Below are 12,782 nucleotides of genomic sequence, written 5' to 3'. Positions count from 1 at the left end.
TCATTAGTCCAACCGTATCACCTCTTACCTGCATCTAGCTGATCTAGGGTGTAATCATTAGTCCCACAGTATCACCTCTTACCTGCATCTAGCTGATCTAGGGTGTAATCATTAGTCCCACAGTATCACCTCTTGCCTGCATCTAGCTGATCTAGGGTGTAATCATTAGTCCAACAGTATCACCTCTTGCCTGCATCTAGCTGATCTAGGGTGTAATCATTAGTCCAACAGTATCACCTCTTGCCTGCATCTAGCTGATCTAGGGTGTAATCATTAGTCCAACAGTATCACCTCTTGCCTGCATCTAGCTGATCTAGGGTGTAATCATTAGTCCCACAGTATCACCTCTTACCTGCATCTAGCTGATCTAGGGTGTAATCATTAGTCCCACAGTATCACCTCTTACCTGCATCTAGCTGATCTAGGGTGTAATCATTAGTCCCACAGTATCACCTCTTACCTGCATCTAGCTGATCTAGGGTGTAATCATTAGTCCAACAGTATCACCTCTTGCCTGCATCTAGCTGACCTAGGGTGTAATCATTAGTCCAACTGTTGCAGACAAGAGTTTCCATCGGACAAATTCAGTTATGTTTTTCCCCACTTTGTTCCGTTTTCTTCTGTTCAAAAAAACGTTTTTTTCTCACAGAATCGCTGGAATGAATACACCCCTGATCACAAGCAAACACAGTTCACTTTCATAGCAGCCACATACAAACAAAACAGCATGGCCATTTAACTCGTTGTATAATTCCTTCTCCCATCTATGAGCTCTTCTCCTTCTCTCACCTTTTTCCTTCTCATGTGGACTTCAACAACACATCAGCTGTCTGTGACCAGGTGGAAAAAACTTTCCAAGCTAAACCTTCATATTATAACCGCTAACCGCTCCACACAGCCTACATCGTTGTCACCTTATTAGCTAACGTCATAGTCAACATAGCTACTAGAACGAATGCCTTAGTAAACCTGCTACAGTCATGCAGTACAGTGTACAGTCTGCAATCAGCTTAGCAGTTACATCGGCGGGGCCCCGGTGGTAATAAATTAAGAAACCAAAAGCTTACCTTGATAAAGTTCCAGTGTTGGATAGCCATAGCCAGCTAGCTAACCTTGCTTCCCTCTCTGTTTGAGCAGGCTAAACTAGCTAGCATAGCATCCCTCTCTGTTTAAGCAGGCTAAACTAGCTAACATAACATCCCTCTATGTTTGAGCAGGCTAAACTAGCTAGCATAGCTTCCCTCTCTGTTTGAGCAGGCTAAACTAGCTAGCATAGCATCCCTCTCTGTTTGAGCAGGCTAAACTAGCTAGCATAGCATCCCTCTCTGTTTGAGCAGGCTAGACCAGCTAGCATAGCATCCCTCTCTGTTTGAGCAGGCTAAACTAGCTAGCATAACATCCCTCTCTGTTTGAGCAGGCTAAACTAGCTAGCATAGCATCCCTCTGTATTTGAGCAGGCTAAACCAGCTAGCATAGCATCCCTCTCTGTTTGAGCAGGCTAAACTAGCTAGCATAACTTCCCTCTCTGTTTGAGCAGACTAAATTAGCTAGCATAGCATCCCTCTTTGTTTGAGCAGGCTAAACTAGCTAGCTGCATTTGCTAAGTAAGTGAATGTGAAGTGAAAAAAATGAGGAAATACAGCTTTTTCTCTCTCTATTTTTCTCTTGCTTCTCCTTCAGTTGAAAAATATATATATAATTTGTTCAAAACTGTTCAACTATTGTCTTTCTCTCTTTGAGTCAGATACTCACCACATTGTATGCACTGCAGTGCTAGCTAGTTGTAGCTTATGCTTTCAGTACTCAATTCATTCTGTGATCTTTTGATTGGGTGGAAAACATGTCAGTTCATGCTGTAAGAGCTCTGATAGGTTGGAGGACGTCCTCCAGAAGTTGTCATAATTACTGTGTAAGTCTATGGAAGGTGGTGAGAACCATGAGCCTCCTAGGTTTTGTATTGAAGTCAATGTACCCAGAGGAGGATGGAAGCTAGCTGTCCTCTGGCTACACCATGGTGCTACCCTACAGAGTGCTGTTGAGGCTACTGTAGACCTTCTTTACAAAACAGTGTGTTTTAATCAATTATTTGGTGATGTGAATATATTTAGCATCTCTTTTTTAAAGATTCACAATTTACATTTTTTTTTATGAATTTCACTGAGGAGGATGGTCCCACAGATTCCTGTTAATCCATTGTATGTTCCCCAGATACTTGTTAAACCATTGGTTGTTCCCCTAGATTGCTCTTTGCCAATTGGTTGTTCCCCCAGATTGCTGTTCCTCCATTAGTTGTCCCATCGATTGCTGTTCACCCATTGGTTGTTCTCCCAGATTCCTGTTAACCCATTGGTTGTTCCCCCAGGTTTCGTACTGAGGTAAACTATGACGTGCTGGAGGTGCGTGACGGGCGGTTCCCCTCCTCACCTCTGATTGGTAGCTACCAGGGTACCCAGGTGCCCCAGTTCCTCATCAGCACCTCCAATTTCCTGTTCCTCCTCTTCTCCACCGACAAAAGCCACTCGGACATCGGCTTCCGCATCCACTATGAGAGTAAGACTTTGTGTTTTTCTACAACCAGTAGACATCGCTGGGTCCAGAGCAACCGTTAGAGGAACTCTGAAATGCTCCCTACCTTCCTCTCCTCACAGACAAAAAAATTACATATTATGTTCCAGATTAGTTTGCTTGGCTTGACACAGAGCCCATCATTACAAATTATTGGTTTTACTATTCCACTGCCAATGTCATGCCAGGTCCCTGACTGAGCTATAATCATGCCAGGTCCCTGACTGAGCTATAATCATGCCAGGTCCCTGACTGAGCTATAATCATGCCAGGTCCCTGACTGAGCTATAATCATGCCAGGTCCCTGACTGAGCTATAATCATGCCAGGTCCCTGACTGAGCTATAATCATGCCAGGTCCCTGACTGAGCTATAATCATGCCAGGTCCCTGACTGAGCTATAATCATGCCAGGTCCCTGACTGAGCTATAATAATGCCAGGTCCCTGACTGAGCTATAATCATGCCAGGTCCCTGACTGAGCTATAATCATGCCAGGTCCCTGACTGAGCTATAATAATGCCAGATCCCTGACTGAGCTATAATAATGCCAGGTCCCTGACTGAACTATAATCATGCCAGGTCCCTGACTGAGCTATAATCATGCCAGGTCCCTGACTGAGCTATAATCATGCCAGGTCCCTGACTGAGCTATAATCATGCCAGGTCCCTGACTGAGCTATAATCATGCCAGGTCCCTGACTGAGCTATAATCATGCCAGGTCCCTGACTGAGCTATAATAATGCCAGGTCCCTGACTGAGCTATAATAATGCCAGGACCCTGACTGAGCTATAATCATGCCAGGTCCCTGACTGAGTTATAATCATGCCAGGTCCCTGACTGAGCCAGTGATAGGTGATATTAATGAGGTGGTATTATTGAGGTGGTATTAATGAGGTGGTATTAATGAGGTAATATTAATGAGGTAATATTAATGAGGTGGTATTAATGAGGTGATATTAATGAGGTGATATTAATGAGGTGGTATTAATGAGGTGGTATTAATGAGGTGATATTAATGAGGTGGTATTCATGAGGTGGTATTAATGAGATGGTATTAATGAGGTGGTATTAATGAGGTGGTATTCATGAGGTGGTATTAATGAGGTGGTATTAATGAGGTGGTATTCATGAGGTGGTATTCATGAGGTGGTATTAATGAGGTGGTATTCATGAGGTGGTATTAATGAGGTGGTATTCATGAGGTGGTATTAATGAGGTGGTATTAATGAGGTGGTATTAATGAGGTGGTATTCATGAGGTGGTATTAATGAGGTGGTATTAATGAGGTAATATTAATGAGGTAATATTAATGAGGTGGTATTAATGAGGTGATATTAATGAGGTGATATTAATGAGATGATATTCATGAGGTGGTATTCATGAGGCGATATTCATGAGGCGGTATTCCTGAGGTGGTATTCCTGAGGCGGTGTTCCTGAGGTGGTATTCATGAGGTGGTGTTCCTGAGGTGGTATTCCTGAGGTGGTGTTCCTGAGGTGGTATTCATGAGGTGGTATTCATGAGGTGGTATTCATGAGGTGGTATTAATGAGGTGGTGTTCCTGAGGTGGTATTCATGAGGTGGTGTTCCTGAGGTGGTATTCCTGAGGTGGTATTAATGAGGTGGTATTCCTGAGGTGGTATTCCTGAGGTGGTATTCATGAGTTGGTATTCATGAGGTGGTATTCATGAGGTGGTATTCATGAGGTGGTGTTCCTGAGGTGGTATTCATGAGGTGGTGTTCCTGAGGTGGTATTCATGAGGTGGTATTAATGAGGTGGTGTTCCTGAGGTGGTATTCATGAGGTGGTATTCATGAGGTGGTGTTCCTGAGGTGGTATTCATGAGGTGGTGTTCCTGAGGTGGTATTCATGAGGTGGTATTCATGAGGTGGTGTTCCTGAGGTGGTATTCATGAGGTGGTATTCCTGAGGTGGTGTTCCTGAGGTGGTATTCATGAGGTGGTATTCATGAGGTGGTATTCATGAGGTGGTATTCATGAGGTGGTATTCCTGAGGTGGTATTCATGAGGTGGTGTTCCTGAGGTGGTATTCATGAGGTGGTATTCATGAGGTGGTATTCCTGAGGTGGTATTAATGAGGTGGTATTCCTGAGGTGGTATTCATGAGGTGGTATTCATGAGGTGGTATTCATGAGGTGGTATTAATGAGGTGGTATTAATGAGGTGGTATTCATGAGGTGGTATTAATGAGGTGGTATTAATGAGGTGGTATTCATGAGGTGGTATTAATGAGGTGGTATTAATGAGGTGGTATTAATGAGGTGGTATTCATGAGGTGGTATTCATGAGGTGGTATTAATGAGGTGGTATTAATGAGGTGGTATTAATGAGGTGGTATTAATGAGGTGGTGTTCCTGAGGTGGTATTAATGAGGTGGTATTAATGAGGTGGTGTTCCTGAGGTGGTATTAAAACCATCATCACTCCCTTTTCTCTATGTATTTAATAACTACAGGGTTGATTATATTGTAAGATGTTGCACATCGTCAGAAAACACACAGGGGCACATCGTCAGAAAACACACAGGGGCACATCGTCAGAAAACACACAGGGGCACATCATCAGAAAACACACAGGGGCACATCATCAGAAAACACACAGGGGCACATCGTCAGAAAACACACAGGGGCACATCATCAGAAAACACACAGGGGCACATCGTCAGAAAACACACAGGGGCACATCGTCAGAAAACACACACGGGCACATCATCAGAAAACACACAGGGGCACATCGTCAGAAAACACACAGGGGCACATAATCAGAAAACACACAGGGGCACATCATCAGAAAACACACAGGGGCACATCGTCAGAAAACACACAGGGGCACATCATCAGAAAACACACAGGGGCACATCATCAGAAAACACACAGGGGCACATCGTCAGAAAACACACAGGGGCACATCATCAGAAAACACACAGGGGCACATCGTCAGAAAACACACAGGGGCACATCGTCAGAAAACACACAGGTTTAAAATCTTGTGACTCAACATTAGTAACCCTTCGTCACAGCAGCAGTCTCTGCTTTAATAATTCACCGTGGCTACTGCACCACTCAGACAGAAACAGGACATGCTGTGTGGGACAGAAACAGGACATGGTGTGTGGGACAGAAACAGGGTAGGGTGTGTGGGACAGAAACAGGATAGGGTGTGTGGGACAGAAACAGGACATGCTGTGTGGGACAGAAACAGGACATGGTGTGTGGGACAGAAACAGGACATGGTGTGTGGGACAGAAACAGGACAGGGTGTGTGGGACAGAAACAGGACATGGTGTGTGGGACAGAAACAGGACATGGTGTGTGGGACAGAAACAGGACATGCTGTGTGGGACAGAAACAGGACATGGTGTTGGGACAGAAACAGGGTAGGGTGTGTGGGACAGAAACAGGGTAGGGTGTGTGGGACAGAAACAGGACATGCTGTGTGGGACAGAAACAGGACATGGTGTGTGGGACAGAAACAGGGTAGGGTGTGTGGGACAGAAACAGGGTAGGGTGTGTGGGACAGAAACAGGACAGGGTGTGTGGGACAGAAACAGGGTAGGGTGTGTGGGACAGAAACAGGGTAGGGTGTGTGGGACAGAAACAGGGTAGGGTGTGTGGGACAGAAACAGGGTAGGGTGTGTGGGACAGAAACAGGGTAGGGTGTGTGGGACAGAAACAGGGTAGGGTGTGTGGGACAGAAACAGGGTAGGGTGTGTGGGACAGAAACAGGGCAGGGTGTGTGGGACAGAAACAGGACAGGGTGTGTGGGACAGAAACAGGACAGGGTGTGTGGGACAGAAACAGGGTAGGGTGTGTGGGACAGAAACAGGACAGGGTGTGTGGGACAGAAACAGGACATGGTGTGTGGGACAGAAACAGGGTAGGGTGTGTGGGACAGAAACAGGGCAGGGGTGTGGGACAGAAACAGGACAGGGGTGTGGGACAGAAACAGGGTAGGGTGAGTGGGACAGAAACAGGGCAGGGTGTGTGGGACAGAAACAGGACAGGGGTGTGGGACAGAAACAGGACATGGTGTGTGGGACAGAAACAGGACAGGGGGTGTGGGACAGAAACAGGACATGCTGTGTGGGACAGAAACAGGACATGGTGTGTGGGACAGAAACAGGGTAGGGTGTGTGGGACAGAAACAGGATAGGGTGTGTGGGACAGAAACAGGGCAGGGTGTGTGGGACAGAAACAGGACAGGGTGTGTGGGACAGAAACAGGGTAGGGTGTGTGGGACAGAAACAGGGTAGGGTGTGTGGGACAGAAACAGGGTAGGGTGTGTGGGACAGAAACAGGGTAGGGTGTGTGGGACAGAAACAGGACATGCTGTGTGGGACAGAAACAGGGCAGGGTGTGTGGGACAGAAACAGGACATGGTGTGTGGGACAGAAACAGGACAGGGTGTGTGGGACAGAAACAGGACATGATGTGTGGGACAGAAACAGGACATGGTGTTGGGACAGAAACAGGGTAGGGTGTGTGGGACAGAAACAGGACAGGGTGTGTGGGACAGAAACAGGACATGGTGTTGGGACAGAAACAGGACATGGTGTGTGGGACAGAAACAGGGTAGGGTGTGTGGGACAGAAACAGGGTAGGGTGTGTGGGACAGAAACAGGACAGGGTGTGTGGGACAGAAACAGGGCAGGGTGTGGGACAGAAACAGGGTAGGGTGTGGGACAGAAACAGGGCAGGGTGTGTGGGACAGAAACAGGACAGGGGTGTGGGACAGAAACAGGACATGGTGTGTGGGACAGAAACAGGGTAGGGTGTGTGGGACAGAAACAGGGCAGGGAGTGTGGGACAGAAACAGGACAGGGGGTGTGGGACAGAAACAGGACATGGTGTGTGGGACAGAAACAGGACAGGGGTGTGGGACAGAAACAGGACATGCTGTGTGGGACAGAAACAGGACAGGGTGTGTGGGACAGAAACAGGGTAGGGTGTGTGGGACAGAAACAGGACAGGGTGTGTGGGACAGAAACAGGGCAGGGTGTGTGGGACAGAAACAGGACAGGGTGTGTGGGACAGAAACAGGGTAGGGTGTGTGGGACAGAAACAGGACAGGGTGTGTGGGACAGAAACAGGACAGGGTGTGTGGGACAGAAACAGGGTAGGGTGTGTGGGACAGAAACAGGACAGGGTGTGTGGGACAGAAACAGGGTAGGGTGTGTGGGACAGAAACAGGGTAGGGTGTGTGGGACAGAAACAGGGTGGGACAGAAACAGGGTGTGTGGGACAGAAACAGGACATGCTGTGTGGGACAGAAACAGGGTAGGGTGTGTGGGACAGAAACAGGACATGCTGTGTGGGACAGAAACAGGACAGGGTGTGTGGGACAGAAACAGGACATGGTGTGTGGGACAGAAACAGGACAGGGTGTGTGGGACAGAAACAGGACATGATGTGTGGGACAGAAACAGGACATGGTGTTGGGACAGAAACAGGGTAGGGGTGTGGGACAGAAACAGGGCAGTGTGTGGGACAGAAACAGGACAGGGTGTGTGGGACAGAAACAGGACATGGTGTGTGGGACAGAAACAGGACAGGGTGTGTGGGACAGAAACAGGGTAGGGTGTGTGGGACAGAAACAGGGTAGGGTGTGTGGGACAGAAACAGGACAGGGTGTGTGGGACAGAAAACAGGGTGGGACAGAAACAGGACAGGGTGTGTGGGACAGAAACAGGGCAGGGTGTGTGGGACAGAAACAGGGTAGGGTGTGTGGGACAGAAACAGGGTAGGGTGTGTGGGACAGAAACAGGACATGCTGTGTGGGACAGAAACAGGGTAGGGTGTGTGGGACAGAAACAGGACATGGTGTGGGACAGAAACAGGACAGGGTGTGTGGGACAGAAACAGGGTAGGGTGAGTGGGACAGAAACAGGGTAGGGTGTGGGACAGAAACAGGACATGGTGTGTGACAGAAACAGGACATGGTGTTGGGACAGAAACAGGGAAACAGGGTGTGTGGGACAGAAACAGGACAGGGTGAGTGGGACAGAAACAGGGTAGGGTGTGTGGGACAGAAACAGGACATGGTGTGGGACAGAAACAGGACAGGGTGTGTGGGACAGAAACAGGGTAAGGTGTGTGGGACAGAAACTGGGTAGGGTGTGTGGGACAGAAACAGGGTAGAGTGTGTGGGACAGAAACAGGACATGGTGTGGGACAGAAACAGGACAGGGTGTGTGGGACAGAAACAGGGTAGGTGTGTGGGACAGAAACAGGGTAGGGTGTGTGGGACAGAAACAGGGTAGGGTGTGTGAGACAGAAACAGGACAGGGTGTGTGGGACAGAAACAGGGTAGGGTGTGTGGGACAGAAACAGGGTAGGGTGTGTGGGACAGAAACAGGGTAGGGTGTGTGGGACAGAAACAGGGTAGGGTGTGTGGGACAGTTACTCTGGTCTGTTACGCTAGTCTGTTACTCTGGTCTGTTACTCTGGTCTGTTACTCTGGTCTGTTACTTTGGTCTGTTACGCTGGTCTGTTACTCTGGTCTGTTACTCTGGTCTGTTACTCTGGTCTGTTACGCTGGTCTGTTACTCTGGTCTGTTACTCTGGTCTGTTACTCTGATCTGTTACTCTGGTCTGTTACTCTGGTCTGTTCTGGTCTGTTACTCTGGTCTGTTACTCTGGTCTGTTACTCTGGTCTGTTACTCTGGTCTGTTGCTCTGGTCTGTTATGCTAGTCTGTTACTCTGGGCTGTTACTCTGGTCTGTTAATCTGGTCTGTTACTCTGTTCTGTTACTCTGGTCTGTTACGCTGGTCTGTTGCTCTGGTCTGTTACTCTGGTCAGTTGTTCTGGTCTGTTACTCTGGTCTGTTATTCTGGTCTGTTACTCTGGTCTGTTACTCTGGTCTGTTACTCTGGTCTGTTACTCTGGTCTGTTGCTCTGGTCTGTTATGCTAGTCTGTTACTCTGGTCTGTTAATCTGGTCTGTTACTCTGTTCTGTTACTCTGGTCTGTTACGCTGGTCTGTTGCTCTGGTCTGTTACTCTGGTCTGTTACTCTGGTCTGTTACTCTGGTCTGTTGCTCTGGTCTGTTATGCTAGTCTGTTACTCTGGTCTGTTAATCTGGTCTGTTACTCTGTTCTGTTACTCTGGTCTGTTACGCTGGTCTGTTGCTCTGGTCTGTTACTCTGGTCAGTTGTTCTGGTCTGTTACTCTGGTCTGTTACTCTGGTCTGTTACTCTGGTCTGTTACTCTGGTCTGTTACGCTGGTCTGTTGCTCTGGTCTGTTATGCTAGTCTGTTACTCTGGTCTGTTAATCTGGTCTGTTACTCTGTTCTGTTACTCTGGTCTGTTACGCTGGTCTGTTGCTCTGGTCTGTTACTCTGGTCTGTTACTCTGGTCTGTTACTCTGGTCTGTTACTCTGGTCTGTTACTCTGGTCTGTTACGCTGGTCTGTTGCTCTGGTCTGTTATGCTAGTCTGTTACTCTGGTCTGTTAATCTGGTCTGTTACTCTGTTCTGTTACTCTGGTCTGTTACGCTGGTCTGTTGCTCTGGTCTGTTACTCTGGTCTGTTACTCTGGTCTGTTACTCTGGTCTGTTACTCTGGTCTGTTACTCTGGTCTGTTGCTCTGGTCTGTTATGCTAGTCTGTTACTCTGGTCTGTTACTCTGGTCTGTTACTCTGGTCTGTTACTCTGGTCTGTTACATTTACATTTACATTTAAGTCATTTAGCAGACGCTCTTATCTCTGGTCTGTTACTCTGGTCTGTTGCTCTGGTCTGTTATGCTAGTCTGTTACTCTGGTCTGTTACTCTGGTCTGTTAATCTGGTCTGTTACTCTGTTCTGTTACTCTGGTCTGTTACGCTGGTCTGTTGCTCTGGTCTGTTACTCTGGTCAGTTGTTCTGGTCTGTTACTCTGGTCTGTTACTCTGGTCTGTTACTCTGGTCTGTTACTCTGGTCTGTTACGCTGGTCTGTTGCTCTGGTCTGTTATGCTAGTCTGTTACTCTGGTCTGTTAATCTGGTCTGTTACTCTGTTCTGTTACTCTGGTCTGTTACGCTGGTCTGTTACTCTGGTCTGTTACTCTGGTCTGTTACTCTGGTCTGTTACTCTGGTCTGTTGCTCTGGTCTGTTACTCTGGTCTGTTACTCTGGTCTGTTGCTCTGGTCTGTTATGCTAGTCTGTTACTCTGTTCTGTTACTCTGGTCTGTTACGCTGGTCTGTTGCTCTGGTCTGTTACTCTGGTCTGTTACTCTGGTCTGTTACTCTGGTCTGTTACTCTGGTCAGTTACTCTGGTCAGTTGTTCTGGTCTGTTACTCTGGTCTGTTACTCTGGTCTGTTACTCTGGTCAGTTACTCTGGTCAGTTGTTCTGGTCTGTTACTCTGGTCTGTTACTCTGGTCTGTTACGCTGGTCTGTTACTCTGGTCTGTTACTCTGGTCTGTTACTCTGGTCTGTTGCTCTGGTCTGTTGCTCTGGTCTGTTACTCTGGTCTGTTACTCTGGTCTGTTACTCTGGTCTGTTACGCTGGTCTGTTACTCTGGTCTGTTACTCTGGTCAGTTACTCTGGTCAGTTGTTCTGGTCTGTTACTCTGGTATGTTACTCTGGTCTGTTACTCTGGTCTGTTGCTCTGGTCTGTTGCTCTGGTCTGTTACTCTGGTCTGTTGCTCTGGTCTGTTACTCTGGTCTGTTACTCTGGTCTGTTACTCTGGTCTGTTACTCTGGTCTGTTACTCTGGTCAGTTACTCTGGTCAGTTGTTCTGGTCTGTTACTCTGGTCTGTTACTCTGGTCAGTTACTCTGGTCAGTTGTTCTGGTCTGTTACTCTGGTCTGTTACTCTGGTCTGTTACGCTGGTCTGTTACTCTGGTCTGTTACTCTGGTCTGTTACTCTGGTCTGTTGCTCTGGTCTGTTGCTCTGGTCTGTTACTCTGGTCTGTTACTCTGGTCTGTTACGCTGGTCTGTTACTCTGGTCTGTTACTCTGGTCTGTTACTCTGGTGTTGTTCTGGTCTGTTACTCTGGTCTGTTACTCTGGTCTGTTACTCTGGTCTGTTGCTCTGGTCTGTTGCTCTGGTCTGTTACTCTGGTCTGTTACTCTGGTCTGTTGTTCTGGTCTGTTACTCTGGTCTGTTACTCTGGTCTGTTACTCTGGTCTGTTACGCTGGTCTGTTACTCTGGTCTGTTATGCTAGTCTGTTACTCTGGTCTGTTACTCTGGTCTGTTAATCTGGTCTGTTCCTCTGTTCTGTTACTCTGGTCTGTTGCTCTGGTCTGTTACTCTGGTCTGTTACTCTGGTCTGTTACTCTGGTCTGTTACTCTGGTCTGTTACTCTGTTCTGTTACTCTGGTCTGTTACTCTGGTCTGTTACTCTGGTCTGTTAATCTGGTCTGTTACTCTGGTCTGTTAATCTGGTCTGTTACTTTGTTCTGTTAATCTGGTCTGTTACTCTGTTCTGTTACTCTGGTCTGTTACTCTGGTCTGTTACTCTGGTCTGTTACTCTGGTCTGTTACGCTGGTCTGTTACTCTGGTCTGTTACTCTGGTCTGTTACTCTGGTCTGTTACGCTGGTCTGTTACTCTGGTCTGTTACTCTGGTCTGTTACTCTGGTCTGTTACTCTGGTCTGTTACTCTGGTCTGTTACTCTGGTCTGTTACTCTGGTCTGTTACTCTGGTCTGTTGCTCTGGTCTGTTACTCTGGTCTGTTACTCTGGTCTGTTACTCTGGTCTGTTACTCTGGTCTGTTACTCTGGTCTGTTACTCTGGTCTGTTACTCTGGTCTGTTGCTCTGGTCTGTTACTCTGGTCTGTTACTCTGGTCTGTTACTCTGGTCTGTTACTCTGGTCTGTTACTCTGGTCTGTTACTCTGGTCTGTTACTCTGGTCTGTTACGCTGGTCTGTTGCTCTGGTCTGTTGCTCTGGTCTGTTACTCTGGTCTGTTACTCTGGTCTGTTACTCTGGTCTGTTACTCTGGTCTGTTACTCTGGTCTGTTACTCTGGTCTGTTACGCTGGTCTGTTACTCTGGTCTGTTACTCTGGTCTGTTACGCTGGTCTGTTACGCTGGTCTGTTACTCTGGTCTGTTGCTCTGGTCTGTTGCTCTGGTCAGTTGCTCTGGTCTGTTGCTCTGGTCTGTTACTCTGGTCTGTTACTCTGGTCTGTTACTCTGGTCTGTTACTCTGGTCTGTTGCTCTGGGTCTGTTACTCTGGTCTGTTACTCTGGTCTGTTACTCTGGTCTCTGGT

The 12,782-nt window shown here is 47.6% G+C and overlaps 1 protein-coding gene across 1 annotated transcript in view; it reads left to right on the top strand.

The window, feature by feature from the left end:
- The window catches only part of LOC118381542 (CUB and sushi domain-containing protein 2-like), a 1,147,246-nt gene that overhangs the window by 711,418 nt on the left and 423,046 nt on the right, over nucleotides 1-12,782 (top strand). Inside the window, 1 exon segment of the mRNA XM_052473074.1 lies at nucleotides 2,363-2,550. Within this exon segment, the coding sequence (XP_052329034.1) occupies nucleotides 2,363-2,550 (188 nt within the window).

Source organism: Oncorhynchus keta, chromosome 20, assembly GCF_023373465.1.
Source record: "Oncorhynchus keta strain PuntledgeMale-10-30-2019 chromosome 20, Oket_V2, whole genome shotgun sequence".
NCBI classification, from domain to species: Eukaryota; Metazoa; Chordata; class Actinopteri; order Salmoniformes; family Salmonidae; genus Oncorhynchus; species Oncorhynchus keta.
Note: the sequence above shows the minus strand (reverse complement) of the source record. Positions and strands in the feature narration are given on the sequence as shown.